The following is a 16389-nucleotide window of genomic DNA, read 5'->3' as shown; positions in this document are numbered from 1 at the left end:
ATTACTTCAGAAATATCTGTGGAAGAACCTGAGGACTTGGTGGTTATTTTTGGAGTAAAGGTAGAGAAATCTGAATGAACAGAGCAAGCATAAATGCCGAGTATCCTACAGGCACAGTGACATGATTGTTTTTCATAGAGTATACATTTTGTGCTCTTAATGGTAAAATGAAAGTAGACATTTTCTTTGTGTAAAATGATTCAGCAAGGAGGCAAATAGAGCAGGATGCAAGCTTATTTACAAGTTGAATCAGGCTTCCTAGAACCATAGCTAATATAGCTAGTGTTGGTAATATTAAGGTTTGAAAAAGTAGATTTGAATTTATAACTTAAGTTTTCTCACCTTACACCTGAAAAAAAGTTTAGGGGTGATATGATGTTAACCAGTTGATAGCAAATAAACTTATTATTATTAAGGAATTGGGTTACTGTGCAAGAGTTAAAGGTGTTCAAGTGGATAACATTAGTAAGAATCAAAATGTAGACAGTGGTGAACAAGTTCAGAAGAAGTGCCTCAAAATCAGAATAACTCAACATTTAAAGCATTACAAAGCCAGCTAAGGCAGTAACACAGTTGTATCAGGTCTAACAAGTGTCAGCAATCATGAACAGTCAGTGTGAAATAGATATAAATTCATAACAAATGCAACAAGTGTGGTACAGTGTGAAACAAATGCTTCAAGGGCTGCAACAAGTGTTCATAGTAGAAGAAAGCTATGAAGCAAGTGAAAATCATATAAATCTATCTTTTTTTTTTTTTTTTTGCATATGTGAAATAGAAGCTACAAATAAAAATGGAATCATCTAGGAAGTGATATTTGAAGTAGATGTACATAGAGAATGACAATTGTAAACTGCATATCTGAAGCAACAAGTATGAATTGTTTATCATGGGGCAGGTGCAATTTTGTAAAACAGGTGTAAGTTGTTTCATGGAAATACCCCCAATGGTTAACAAAGGAAATTTTGTTTGAAGTGGATGCATAAAGATAAACATGTGGCAAGTAAGTTTTAATATTGTATTTGTGATATTGTTTTATGATATTACAAGATTCTGGCAGTAGGAGAGACACTAGGTATATTGAAAGTGAAATTTATATAAAGTTGATGATAATTGGAACCTCAGTTTGTGTTGAATGGAAACCTATGGCTCATAGTAAATGATCAATAATATGAAGAAGATAGTAGGCATGCCATGTTTATGGACTGCTTGAAGTCAAGAATATTTATAGTAAATGTGTTAAGTGTGAACATTGTGCAACAAGTGTGGAACAAATGCAACTTGTATGAAACATGCAACAAGTGTGCAACTGCTGTTGCAAATGTGAACCTTGTGTAGTTTAATCAAATGTATATACAAAAAGTAGTCAAAAGGAGTAGCTCTTGTGAAGCTGTAGGAGGTTTATTAAAGTATGCATGCAACATGAAGAGTGTGAGGGTGCGGGGTAAGAGTATGTATGCAACATGAAAGTTTAAGTGGAAGTATTTTTATGCCAAAATGGCTTATCAATAGCATTGGAAGACAAGAAATGAGACTAGGAAATACATAGTAGAATTGAGACACACAAGGTTGAAATGTCCAAAGGAGCTAATGCTAGATATACAGAGAAAGATAGAAGGAATAATGTAGTATCAAAATTATTATTACCCGAAGCCTCACAGTGGCTGGCAATGGCCCCATAGATCTCTGTGTTATATTATATGTGGGACTTTTCTGTGTCACCAGCTGAAAGTAATAGGAAGGGATAGATAGAAGGAAGCTCTGTATGTGAACATGATGCACAGTCAGTGTGGAAAAAATACATTTTGAATTGATAGAGAGCTTGGGCCTCATCTAGAGACTGTGTCAGTTCCTCAGGGCTATATCTCCAGATGGAGGTGTGGGGGTTGACAAGTTTTGAAAATGAGCATGTAGATAATTCTTTGTGTTCTATCTTACAGGGCTACCACAAGGAGGTACCCACTGTTGGCCCTTGTAGCATTGATAATTAACAAAGTTTATAGAAAAGCTAACTTAAAAAGATAGCTCAGCGAATCATAATACGAGGTACACTTGCAAGGTCAAAGGCAGCAGACCAGTTAAGAAATATCAGTAGCAGAATGTCTTCCACACCAAAGATTTTTACTTAATAAATCTCAATCCTCAATCTTACCAAATTCCTTATGTGATTTGTTACCTAGCCAACGATATTTAAAATATAAAGAAATAGTATCTTCATCTGCACCCTTTGTTTTCTGCACTGACTGGTGTTTTTGTGACTTCAATTGGATTTAGAAAAAAAAAAAGTCTACCTGGGATTATTCCATTGTGGTTCCTCCTGCTACTGGTCCTCCAGGCTTACTCCTGTCTTCCATCTAAATTCCTCCCAAGGATGTTTTTTCTACCATAGCTGGCCGTGGCACTAAAAACACTTAAGATCCAGACGGAGTACTCCCTGCCATCCTCGAAAATTTGCTTTCTTGCTGACTTCCTGCATAAGTAAATTGTTCCATATCTGTCAACTTGTTCCAAACCTTATGTTGGAAGTATGCCTACATTCAACCTGTCCCAAAGTAGGATGACAGCTCTTGGACCTCTAACTGCTGATCTATATAGCTTTTGTAAAGGGCACTATTGAAGATTTCTAGCAATTTCAATAGACTTTTGGTCGTCTTTATTGTAGGATTTTTGTAAGTCATGCTGCAGTTGGTGACAAAATTTTGAGAGTTATGAGAGGAGAAAATTCAGTGTAAATGTGGGCAAAAGTAAAACTATTCCTTTATTTAATTTTTTTTTAAGTTATGATGGGTTGTGGTAGGTAAAACCCCCTTAGATTTTTAATGTTTTGCTAAATATGGGTGCTTAACCACTTCGGTACAATGACGAGGCTATGCAGGTGTCATGAGGTGTGAGCGGGTACATGAGGAGAGGATGCCAGCGTTGGAATCTTGATTATATATATATATTTTTTCTGTAGTTGTACATGAGTTACCCCTGGATTCTGTGAACTTGTTTGATCACATTTTCTATGTTTATTATTACTCAGAGTAAATGAGAACAAGTAATACAACAGTGACTTTATATTTTATAATGCAAGTAGTGTGATGCAAATTGCATACGACAGCCGATGCTGTGTGCGAGAACTTGAGTCATACTGAAGTGGTTAAGAAAGATTAGGCTCATTTATGATGGTTGCTGTATTGTGTTGTATTTGCAGTGCAGCCACCATCCCGGTCAATGCCCCCCTCTTTTCAACTTATAGTTTTTTCGACTTTAATGGGTTTCTCAGAACTGAAGGTTATCACCTCCTATAATATCCAGTGTGCACACACACACATATAGAGCAACCAGAACTCCAATTGTCTTCAAACTAACTCTCCAGAGACCATCTAATATTGTCCTCCAGATCCTCCCAAGGGACAGTCTATTGTTTTCTTAGTGACCTGAGGATCAGACTTTCCAGCCTGAACCAAACAATAGGCCTTGCTGAATTTCAGGTCAGTCAGCTTGAACAAAAGAAGCTGCCAGTGTGTTGCTGAGATGCCCATGACACCTGTGTTGGACAAAAGAGACCATGGCGCCTCCTCTGTCGCTCAACCCGACGTGACCAACCTTTCTTATATTTTTTTCCCAATGTAATTATGGCAACAGCCTACTTGTACATATTTAAAATCTGGCAACCCCCCAAGTCTCCCTTGGAGGTTGCATTGTATATGTAAACCAGAGAGCAGTTTGGAAGTTTAAAGACAACTCCTGGACTTTAATTCACCAATGTAGAAGTAAACAACAACTCTACATTCTGGTGGGCCATCGTGGGATATGAAGCAACAACTCTACCATTCTTCCGAAACAACACTTCTACAACAGCGGCTCCATTTGAACAGGGCCGTCTCCCAACGCTACCAATCTTTGCCAAAATCCAACATCACCACAAGGCACAGACCACTGTCCCATGCATCACCAAGCATCATTACAAGACAACCTCTCTTAGTGGCATTGCCCACCATCTTACTACAAAGTGAAGAGCCCTACTTCTATATTGTGTATCCTCCAGCATCTATGATGAGGAAATCCCCCTCCAAGGCATTCCTCCAGCATCTATAACAAGGAAATCCCCCCCCCCCATTAGGCACTCTCCAGCATCCACAATGCCTGCTGCCTCCGCCATGTCAGCACCGAGACATTGGATGACCCCCTACTCCGCCATCACACAAGTTGGATGACCTCTCTTCTCCAACATCAAATAGTGCTTTGCACATCGTCTATGAGCCAACACTACAACGCTCCAACAATCATCTTCTATGAGTCAACACTACAACACTCCAATGATCATCCTCTATGTGCCAGCGATCATCGCGGCATCAACAGCCATTTGTTCCTGCACAACTTAAGGCCATCAGCAAATTTGGAGACATTAGATTTAACTGAAAAGTCAATGTCATTGATATATATTATAAACAGAGCCCTGAAAAATACTACTCGTAACATTTTCCCAGCTTGAAGGTTTGCCATTCAGAAAGAAAATGATTGTATATGATTGTTTAACCAGTTTCTAATCCAAACCTAGAAAGTGACATCATATTCAATGCAGTTTTCAAGTATTTAGTGTCATTGGTGGCAATGAATGGAGGAATTTGAGTTATAGAGTAATAGAAGAAAGTAAATGTCAAGGGATGAATGAAAAGTATTGTGAGAAGGATGAATGTTAAGAAAAGGTATGAAGGAGTGCTTATACCCATGGCACTGTATTGAGCAGTGTCTTGGAATTTAATGAATCAAATTTTATTGCAGGAGACCCACATGTCATCATGTTCTTCTTTCAATTGTAGTTCAACCAGAATCTGAAGTACTGAAATATTTCCTCCAGCCATACAGAATTTACGGAACCTAGAAGAACTAGACTGAGTGTCAGTGGTTGGTGGCAAAGTGTACTGACTTGAGCTAACATACCATTTTCAATTTATTTATATTTCTATATACAGTAAACTCGCGCTTATCCGAACGCGTTTTAACCGAATAATCGCATTAACCGAACATTTTCTCAATACGGTAGCCATCGCTTCAACTGAACGTATTTGGATCTCAACCGAACATTCAAACATCCCGCCACCTCTTCCGCCACCCCTGCGCCACCCGCAAGCTTCACCAAGTGCTCACACGGTGGCAGCACACTCCATGTTTACACCTGATCGGCTGTTTGGCGGTACATACTTTCGTGAGTCCTCTCGGTGACGATACAGTATCACAAGCTCTCCTTAAACATTTTCTCTTTATACTCTATAGAATATGTTTATGAACTATTATAAGCATTTCCATGTGTATGTTAAGTTTACAGGTACGAATATGGCAGCTGACATTACCGCATAAAACTCTACGGGAACGAAACATACACAGTCAGATTAACCGAACATTTCCATTAATCGGACATTTCTAATCCCCCTTGGAGTTCGGATATGTGGAAGTTTACTGTAAGAAGGAAGGCTAGCTGGCTGAGCGGGTTAATGTGTCGTTACTTGTGGCAGAGGTCAAGGGGATGGCGGTTCAAACCCTGCCACCGGCGAAGTTGAACCAAGAGCATGGCTCATTAAATTCCATGCTATGAAGTCCTCTGTAAGGGGCACTGTCTTAGCCCTCCAATAGGGGGAGTTTGTGACGTTAAACCATATATAAGAATGGGGGTTCGCTGATTAAATGAAGCAGCCTTACTATGTGTATTCATTGTTGTCATTTGACTGAGGACAGCCATATTGGACTTGTGTGGTTCAGTGAACCTACACCAGTTAGCAGTGTTGTTGAGCCACTATGTGGAGTGCTGGGTCCCCAGTATAAAGGAAGTGTGAATTGAGCAATTTTGGTGTAATACTGGTTGGCAAAGCATAGATATGGCCTCTTTTTAGTGACACCCTAAGTTTGATAATGAATCTAAATATTAAAATTGGAAAAAGGATATAACCATATGGTGTCAGTTAACTTAATTAACAAAAGATAAGCAGGCACTAGCCATATACTTATCTTTAACTGGCCAAGTTATAACGGCATCTTCTGAAATTGAATTAACAGTTCTGAAGAGTGAAAATGGTGTAAAGAGCATTATTGAGAAACTGGACACGTTCTTGCCTGATAAAGGTTGATGTCAATTTGCAGCATTTCATAATTCATATAATTTCAGAAAAAATAACAAGAATATTAATGAATGTGTTAATGAGTTTGAACATATATTCTTTACACAGGAAGGAATGACACAACCAGACTCTGTGAAGGCTTTTATGCTTCTTGCTTCAAGCAACTTGTCTGAGTGTGAGACTCAAATTGTGATGTCAGCAATCTCTGAAATCAACTAGACTAATATGAAATCTACTTTAAAATGTGTCCTTGGTCAGTAATTGAGTGTGCACTCAACTCGGAGTCAGACGTAGATATAAGTGCAGAATGTCCCTCAAGCATTAAAGCTGAGCCTGTCTGTTATGGCAATAATAAAGAGGTCTATTATGCCACCTATGGAAAATGACCACAGGTCATCACAGAGATACAGATTTGGAAGAAGTGATAAAAGCAAAGGAGCTGGAAGTACAAAATTGTCAACAAAAAAAATTATGTTTACGAGGAGATGGAGGACAGGAATTTATATCTGTGCGGTGGGTTATCACGTAAAAGGTGAAAGATGGAAGCCCCATAATTAAGGCACACCTTGTAGCAAGTGGTTTTCAGGATACATCTGGCTTTAGGAAGGACTCCCCAGCTTTTTCCAAAGAATCTATCTGATTGGCTCTGGCAATGGCTTCTGCATTTGGTTTGGAGTGTCACAACCTGAATGTCAAGTCAGCTTACCTTCAGGGCAGCTACATAGAGTGGGAGGTTTACTTGCATCCTCCCCCAGAATATTATAGTGGTCAGCTTTGGAGACTGAAAAAGACGGTGTATGGTCTATGTGACACAGCAAGAGGTACTTGCATGTCAAGAGTCAGCTACTGTCTCTGACAGCTGAGATGTGTCCACTTGAACCATCCTTCTTTTCTTGATATTATGGTGGTGGACTTTGTGGTATCATATGTGTACATGTGGGTGATTTTCTCTGGATGGTCACTGGGGTGTTCCAGAAGGTTATTGATGTTCTTCAAGGAGAGTTCTGTATTGGGAGCATGGCATCATCTACCTTCAAGTACATAAGTTTGGAAGTGGGCACTACAGCTGAAGGTACAACAGTTGGCCAGTATAGCTATGCCAGTCTGCTCACACCACTGAGTTTGGGATGTCGCAGGTTGGCAGCTAAGTCCAGTGAGTTGTCAGACAATGACAAGAAAGAATTCAGTGCTCTGATTGGTCAGCTGAGTTGGATAACTACACAAACGAGACCTGACATTGCCTTTGATGTGTGTGAACTGAGCAGACATTGTAAAAATGCCACTGTGGCTAATGCTGTGAGACTCAGTAAGATTATCAATTGAGTTGTGGATGACCATTTTTGCTTGCTGTTTAGAAAGCTGTCAGCTGTAGAGGACTGTATAAATGAGTGCTTCTCAGACACTTCCTCTGGGAACCTATCTGATGGTGGCTTCCAAGGAGGATTTATGATTGGAAGAAGATGTCCAATTTATTGGCAATCGAGAAAATTGCACTGAGGCTGCTTCCTATCTTAAATGGATTATCAGAGACATTGTCAAATGCTAGACCTTAGATGTACACTGCTTGGTTGACTACAAGAGTTTGGTGGAGGCCTTGAATTCTTCTCATAGTGTGGAGGATCGTTGTCTTCACATCGACATTGCACTGCTGAAGGATATGTTGTTAAGTGGTGGGATTAACTCTGTTTCTTGGGTTGGGACCTTAGAGCAACTTGTCGACTGCCTTACTAAGGGGGGGGCCTCAGCCCAGTGTTTGCGAGCTGTCCTCTGTGGTCAGTAGGTTACCTTGGTTTATAAATACTTTGAAAAAAGAAAAAGAGAAAAGACCGAGCATTGTTGGAGTGTTAATTGTTGTCATTTGGCTGAGGGCAGCCATATTGGATATGTGTGGTTCAGTGAACAGACACCAGGTGGCAGTGTTGTTGTTGTTGTTGTTGTTGTCGTTCCCTAGACTGTCTGTCCGAGCAGTCCCGTCTCCCCAAGGAATGCTACTGCCGAAACTGGGTTTTCCCACAAATCCTTTATAGAGTGTATGTTGTGTTGTTTGCGTGCATGATTGTGTATAATGCAGTCTTCCATTATGTGTTGTATGGTATGGGGTGAAGTGTTACATCCTGGGCAGCTGTTCACAATGCGGTCATCCAGCCTCTTCTGGTAGCTTAGAAGTGCTGGTGGTGGCCACACCGCAGTCTGGCCAAGTGGACTCTGTCCTTTCGTGGGAGAGAGGATTCAGAAGGGTGGATATCAGGGGGTCTGGCATGCAGCAGTGTGTTGTCTTTCAGTGTGTTAATGGAGCGGTGTGTGATATGATTATGAATATGTTTCCGGAGGCTGGTATTTGGTGGTTGTGGAGGAAGAGAAGAGAGTATTTGTGCGTAATAAAGGTCTTTGGGTGTTGTGTTAATGTTGAGCTACTATGTGGAGTCCTGGGTCCCCAGTGTAAAGAAAGTGTGGATGGAGCAAGTTTGGTCCAATTAAATGAAGTGGCCTTGCTGTGGATGTGCTGTGTCTTGCTGCATTGCTTCTAACCCAGGGTGATGGGCGAGATGTAGGGATGACCCATCTTCCAGGAGGAGCCAAGATGAGAGGGAGGGAGGGAGAATGGGAATGAAATGGGTGGGAGTGGAATTATGCCTTTTGACTTTGGCTACCTCTCTTGTAAGGGGAAAAAAGTCCTTGGTATATGTATGTGTGTATTATATTTTTATTTTATTATTTTTTTATGCCTTCTCTTTTTTTTCTCCTCTAGAAGGAGGTTAGATAATGATGGGTTTTTGAAGGTGGTCCTACTGACCATCTTGCAGGACCATCAGTGGCACTTGTCATAGGTTCCGGATGAACTAGATGTATTTTATTTTATTATTATTATTTTTTTTTCTTTCTTTCTAATTTTAATAACAGTGATTAAGTATAAATTTATCTTTTCAGACACCATGGCATCCTCTTGGGAAAGCTTTGTGGCCTCCACATCATCCAACAACAATGTTGGGGGTGGAGGCGGTGTTGGTGGAGTAAGTGGTGGCAATGGTTCCTCAGCAGTTAGCAGTGGCAGTTCAGTTGGTGGTGGGAGTCAAACTTCAACTGGCTCTCCTGGCACACAGCAGCAGCAACCGCAACAACAAGCACAGCAGCAACAGACCCAACAACAGCTACAGCAGCAGCAACAACCACAGCATCAGCAACAGCAGCAGCAAGCCCCATCACTGCCGGCTGGCAATGCAACACATTCCCCGTCCAGCTCCGGCTATGGTAGTGATTCCCCAGTGTCCACCTACCCTCAGCACCCAGCACCACCTCAGACTCCACACCCAAACATCAGGCTTACTGTACCTCAACAGGTATGGTTATTCCAAGTCTTTTTTTTTTTTTTTTTTTTTTTTTTTTGTAGAACTACATACTTTATTATGATCTGCACCTCTTGAACATAGGGTCATCTGTGTCCTAAGCCATATTGCTTGACAGGGTTGGGTCTAAGTGCAGGTGACTACAGAAGTCCAAGTCCTAATACCTGGATATTTTACAAGTACAAGTACAGTCATTTTGCTATGTACTTAAGTCCAAGTACATGTTATTGTACTTAAGCAGAAGTACTTTATATAATAAAAGAATCCTGTCACAGATTTGTATATCTTCATAACATCTCAACACTCAGTGTATGTATGTACCTAGTAGTATCATTGCAAAGTTTGCTAGAATCTATATACAGTATATAACTATCGATTACATACAATTTACTTGTTTGTACATGGGGGGAGGGGTCGCTGATTAAATGAAGTGGCCTTGCTTTGGATGTGCTGTGTGTCGCTACACTGCTTCTGACTCAGGGCAGTGGGTGAGATGCAGGGATGACCCGTCATCCAGAAGGAGCCAAGATAGGGAGGGAGGGAGGTGGGTGAATGGGAGCAGAATATGTGTGGATGGAATGGGTGGGAATGGATTTTATGCCTTTGTTATTTGGCTACCTCCCTTGTAAGGGGGAAATAACCATTGATGTTTGTATGTGTGTATGTAATGTAGATGTTTTTTCATCAAAAACTAAAGTAAAATGGTTTAGAAGGCATCCAGTTATTAAAGAATATTATATATTATGTAATCATAATAGTGTCTTGCTGCATTGCTTCTCACTCAGGGCAGTGTGCAGGATACAGGGGTGACCCGTTATCCATGAGGAGCAAAGATGAGAGGGAGGATGGGAGTAAAATGGGTGGGAGTGGGTATATGCTATTTGACTTTGCTACCTCCCTTGTAAAGGGGAAAAAGCCCTTTGTATATAGATAAAATCATAACTTTGTAAGATAAAACATTTAAGCAGCATTTCACATGAGATATAAAAGTACACCAATATATATTGTATTAGATGTGTATTTGTGGGTCTTGCAAGAGGGAACTGTTACAACAAATTGATTGAATGTAATTATCATATTTTGAGGTGAAATATTTTGAGACATTATAACATTAGTTCTAATAAATAGTTCAAATGTTTTGTAATTTCATTGTTGCAGGGGCCTGGGAGTTCTGGTGCAGGACCACCTTCTACAGGTCCACAGACGCCTTTAAGTCCTCCAGGTCCAGTAATAGAAACAGACTTGCCTGCGGAGCTTCTTGCTGCTGGGTGGCGGAAATTTTGGAGCAAACGAGAGCACAGAATCTACTTCTGGAACCGGCTATCAGGAGAGTCTCTGTGGGACATGCCTCCCATGCCAGGGCAGAGTGGACAGCAGCAGCAGCAGCAGACACCTGGAGTCTGCAGCAAAGTAAGAAAACATATCTCTATGAAAACATATATACATATAACACAAGGCCTTTTCCCCATAAAAGTGGGTTGGCCAAATCAAAGTATAAACCTGCCTTACACCCATCCCACACCCATTCAGAAATCCATTTGTTATCTCTAATCTGAGCATCTTCTAAATAAAAGGTCATCCTTGTCATGTAACAAACTGCTGGGATCACTGGTAATCCACTAAGACACCAGACTTCCACAACAGGACCTGACAATTGGCACTGGTTTACATCCATCTTTTCATTATGTGGCAACCTCTACCCCCCCCCCTCATCATCCACTCAAGAAATATAAACAGACAAAAAGAATGACATCCCTTTAGGCTGCATCCTTTCCTCATCCATTTACAACCACTCTCCATTCACTCCTATCTTTTGTACTCGCTTCTTTGCTCTCAACAGACATTCTTCTTGTATCTAGTGCCCCCTTCTCTTTATACACCTCGTTTTTTGTGTTTCCTTCAAGTTCCCTGTAACCATTTCTGTTCACATTTCTTTTGTTAGTGTTTTTCACTTGGTCCTTCCATATGCCCAGACCATCTCAGCATTCCTTTATCAACCCTATCAGCCAGTTCTCCAACTCCACTTTGTCTCACTTCCACATTTCTCACCTTACCCATCCTCATAAACCTCAGGGACAGATTTGTGGCAATGGATTGATTCCATCATATACGTGGTGGGGGAAAAGAATGCTACCACCAAGTATTCCCACTTGGATCGTAAGAGGCGAGAAAAATGGGACGGGGATTGGGACCAGGTATCCTTCTCCCTGTAGCCCCACAGGGGACATTCCTAAAAAAAGTAAAGGCATAAGAGAGTCTAGGAGTTTTCCAACCAGCACCCTAAGGTTTGGGTCTTTTAATGTGCATGGATGTGTACAGATGAGAGTAAAAGGGAAGAGATAGGTAGTATGTTTGTGAGTAGAAAGATGGATGTGTTGGCTTTGAGTGAAACTAAGTTGAGAGGGAAGGGCGAGTGTGAATTTGGGAGTGTAATTGGGAGGCGTTCAGGAGTGAAGAGAGGAAGAGAAGGGGTGGTTATACTAGTAAGTGAAGAGATAGGTAAGTGAGTAGTGGAGTGGAAGGAGGTTTCCTCAAGGATAATATGGATGAAGGTGAAACTGGGAAAGGAGATGTAGGTTTTTGTAAGTGCATATGGGCCTGGTAGTGAGAAGAGTGTAGAAGAAAGGGAGGCCTTTTGGATAGATTTAAATGAGTGCATAGAGGGATTAAGGAGAAACGTCAATGTAGTAGTACTGGGAGACCTTAATGTTAGAGTAGGAAATGAACCAATTGATGGAGTGGTTGGGAAATGTGGAGTTCCAGAAAGAATCGTAGTGGAGAGTTGATGGTGGAGATGTGTCTAGAAAGAGAGTTGTTGTTAGCAAATACAGTGTTTCGGAAGAAAGTCAAATATAAGTACACATGGGAGAGGGTGGTGGATGGAAGGGTGGTAGATAGAGCGTTAATGGAGTATGTAGTGGTAGATAGGAGTATAATAGGAAGAGTTAACCATTTCCATACGGTGATGCCTATGTAGGCGGCATGAGAGGCAAGTGGGTACTCGATGATGCCGACGTCGCCATCTTGATTATATTTATTGTAGTCGTACCTACGTAATTTCCATTCTCTCTAAACTGGCTTCATCAATTTTCTATGGTTATCAAAATACACGGGTGAAAGAGAATGAATGATTGAGCTCTGACTTTATTTTTTATAATGTGATTATTATGACGCAACATCGCACGTCGGGCAGCTAATGCTGCCAGGCGTGCGATGTGCCCCGGAGTGAAGAGGTTAAGGATGTACATGCGCCAAGGGGAGAGAGTGGGGGAATATCAGATAAATAGAAGATAAGTTGAGAGTGGAGGATAGATGGAGAAAGAGGAAAAGGACAAAAGGTAGGGAGGTGCTTAGAGTGAACTCTTTAAATGGAAAGGAAAAGGAGAAGGAGTACAAGAAGAAGCTGAGAGAGGAATGGGATGGAGTGAAGGATAGAGTAGATCTAGGAGTGGAGGAGGAATGGGGATGGTTCAAGGAGGGAGTCACAAAGTGTGCAAAGATGGTGTGTGGAACAAGAAGGATGGGAGGAAATAGAAGGAAGGGTAGTGAATAGTAGGATGAGGAAACAAAGAAGGTTGTAGAGGAGAAGTAGCGAGCTTTCACAGATTGGTTACAAAATAGGACGAGAGAGTCATACGAGAGGTACAAAGAAAAGAAAAGAGAAGTAAAGCACAAGGTAAAGGAGGCAAAGAGGAGAGCAGATGTGAAATTGGGTAAGAGTATGACAGAAAATTTTGAAAGTAATAAAAAGATGTTTTGGAAAGAAATTAAGAGAGGAAGAGGAGGTGAATCAAGTAGAGAAGAAAAGGTAAAAGGTGCAGATGGAGAGATGATAATGGAAGAGAAGGCAGTAAGAGGAAGATGGGCAGAGTATTTTAGGGAGTTACTAAATGTGAAGGAGGATAGGTAGGGAAAGATAGTTGCAGTGGAAAGTGCTAAGGAAATGACAGATGAGTGTGGAAAATGGAGGAGAAATAAGGAAGGATGAAATGAAGGTAGTTGTTAAGATGATGAAAGCAGGTAAGGCACCTGGTCTGGATGGATGCCATGCAGAATGTCTAAAAAAAAGGAAGTACAGTGATGATGGACTGGTTGGTGAGGTTATTTAATGTTTGCTGGAGAGAGGGTAGAGTGCCGGAGGACTGGAGGAGTGCTTGTATAGTTCCACTCTACAAGGGAAAAGGGGACAAGTGTGAGTGTAGGAGTTCAAGAGGGATTAGCTTGTTAAGTGTAGTAGGGAAGGCTTATGGGAAGATCTTGATTGAGAGGATTAGGAGAGGAACAGAGGGAGTAATTGGTGAGGAACAGTGTGGATTTAGGACAGGTAGAGGTTGTGTAGATCAGATTTTTGTGGTAAGACGGATATGTGAGAAAGCTATAGGAAAAGGTAATGATATTTTTTGTTTTTTTATAGATCTGGAAAAGGCTTATGACAGGGTAGACAGGAAGGCACTGTGGGAGGTTTTGCGGATATATGGGATAGGAAGAAAGCCTCTAGGAGCTGTCAAGAGTTTTTATGAGAGTAGTAGAGCATGTGTCAGGATTAGAAATGGAGAGAGTGAGTGGTTCGAGGTAAAGGTGGGACTTCGTCAGAGATGTGTTATGTTGCCCTGGCTGTTCAACTTATACATGGATGGGGTGGTGTGAGAGGTAAATGGAAGGGTGGTGGGTCAGGGATTGGAGATGGTTAAAGAAAATAGAGAAAAGTGGGAGGTGAGCCAGCTGTTGTTTGTGGACGACACTGCGCTTGTGGCAGGATCAGAGGAGGGATTGTGGAAGTTTGTGACAGAGTTTGGGAGAGTGTGTGAAAGAAGAAAGTTGAAGATAAATGTGGGTAAAAGTGAGGTGATGAGATGTACAAGGGTTGAAAGTGGCAGCAGACTGGAAGTGAGCATTAGGGGAGAACGACTGGAGGAAGTGATAGTTTTAGATACTTAGGTGCAAATGTGGCAGGAAAGGGTGGAGTGGAGGTAGAATGTAGATAGAAAGAAGTGAGTAAATGCCTTGGTGGATTAAAAAGTGTAATGAGAAATAGACATTTGGGAATGGATGCTAAGAGGAGACTGTATGAAGGAGTGATTGTCCCAACAGCACTGTATGGGGCAGAAACATGGAACATAAGAGAAGAAGAGAGAAGGAGTTTGAATGTGTTTGAGATGAGGTGTCTGAGAAGTATGATGGGGGTTACTAGGCTGGATAGAGTGAAAAATGAGGAGGTAAGGAGGAGAATAGGGGTGGTAAGGGGGTTGGGAGATAGGGTTGATGAAAGAGTATTAGGATGGTTTGGACACATGGAAAGAATGAGTGAAGAAAGACTAGTAAAAGAGGTATGGAAGGCAGATGTGGAGGGAGTGAACATGAGGGGACTTCCTAGGATGAGATGGATGGATGGGGTGAAGAGGGCTTTGGGGAAGAGGGGAATGTCTGTTGAGGAAGGACGGGAGAGGACAGAAGATGGGTGAATGAAGAATGGTTGTATATGGATGATGCTGTGATGCATGAGGTGGAATGGTGGGGGGATGTGGTGTGATGTAGTATGTGTGAGAAAAATTTGATGCAGTCTGAAGGGATTTCTCCCTGTCTCCTCCATTTCTGCGTGGGGGGGGACAGGGAGGGGGGGTCGCCGATTTAATGAAGCGGCCTTGCTGTGGATGTACTGTGTGTTGCAACACTGCCTCTGACCCAGGGCAGTGGACAAAGTGCAGGGATGACCCGTCATCCAGGAGAGGTGCTAAGATAAGAGGGAGGGTGGAGGGGGGTGGAGTGTATTTAGGGATGGAATGGGTGGGAATGGTTTTATGCCTTTTTCTTCTTGGCTACCTCCCTTGTAAGGGGGAAAAAGCCTTGGTATATATATGTATGTGTGTACAGTATATATGTATATATATATATATATATATATATATATAATATATATATGTATATATATATATATATATATTTATAATATATATACATATACATACATTATATATATATATATATATATATATATATATATATATATACATATATATATATATATATATATATATATATATATATATATATATACTTAGACATAATAGTAATTTTGTGTTTAGCCAATTGTGCTCTAAACAAGTTAATTGTATTACAGTATGACCCGATCAGTGACCCCCTTGGGATTCAGAGTCCAGCCAATGGGAACACTGCCCCCCAAGCAGTAGTGGGCCAGGGAGTTAAGCGTCGAGCATCAGAGGAAGCTAGTGGTACACCTGTTACGAAAAAGTTTATTCTAGCGTAAGTATCCATTAAGTGTCTATTAGTACCTGTTTCTATTGTGACAGTGTAGGATCATAACATACTTGTGATCATTATTAGTGGAAGCAGCTTTATATTATTTTTGTTGTAAGATGAGTTTATAAAATACTCTTGGTAGCTAGGTGAAAAACATATTTTTGATAATATACTTAGCATGCATTCCTTTTACAGCGGGCCATGGGACCTTGAGATTCCAACCAATGTCATCATGTTTGAACGTCCTCCTATCATCCTTCCCCAGCCTCACCCTGATGTGGAGGTACTAAGGGGTACTCTTGTTGCCAAACTCCGTCAGTGTTATCAGGAAATGTGTCAGGCTAGAGAAGGTAAGATTTTGTGTTGTTAAATAAGGAGTGGAGTGAGTAGGAATGGGAATGTTTCAAGGAGGGAGTCACAAGGTGTGCAAAGATGGTGTGTGGAACAAGGAGGATGGGAGGAAATAGAATGAAGGGTAGTGAGTGGTGGGATGATGAAGCAAAGAAACGTTGTAGAGAAGAAATGGATATTCACAGATTGGTTACAAAATAGGTACAAGGGAAATGTCTGTTGTACAAGGAAGGGAGAGGGTAAGAGTTAGATGTGAGTGAAGAGAGGTTGTAAATGAATGAGAAATTGCTTGAAAGTATTTCTTTTTAGACTATGGTCAATTTTTGAGTGGATGA

General features: G+C 41.1%; 1 protein-coding gene across 3 annotated transcripts in view; it reads left to right on the top strand.

Moving 5' to 3' along the window:
* The window catches only part of LOC143024734 (mRNA (2'-O-methyladenosine-N(6)-)-methyltransferase-like), a 54804-nt gene that overhangs the window by 2014 nt on the left and 36401 nt on the right, over positions 1-16389 (top strand). Inside the window, exons 2-7 of one of the 3 annotated variants that reach the window (XM_076183822.1) lie at positions 4771-4886; positions 5033-5194; positions 9030-9439; positions 10604-10855; positions 15564-15706; positions 15899-16053. In XM_076183822.1, coding sequence (XP_076039937.1) covers positions 5155-5194; positions 9030-9439; positions 10604-10855; positions 15564-15706; positions 15899-16053 — 1000 coding nt within the window. In that variant the 5' untranslated portion in view covers positions 4771-4886; positions 5033-5154. Of the gene's footprint in view, positions 1-4770; positions 4894-5032; positions 5195-9029; positions 9440-10603; positions 10856-15563; positions 15707-15898; positions 16054-16389 lie in introns of all 3 variants that reach the window. The other 2 variants (XM_076183821.1, XM_076183823.1) reach the window with 2 other exon arrangements.

Source organism: Oratosquilla oratoria, chromosome 4 (genome assembly GCF_046742065.1).
Source record: "Oratosquilla oratoria isolate Oo_2021 chromosome 4, ASM4674206v1, whole genome shotgun sequence".
Taxonomy (NCBI): Eukaryota; Metazoa; Arthropoda; class Malacostraca; order Stomatopoda; family Squillidae; genus Oratosquilla; species Oratosquilla oratoria.
This window is presented reverse-complemented; position numbering and strand designations above follow the sequence as displayed.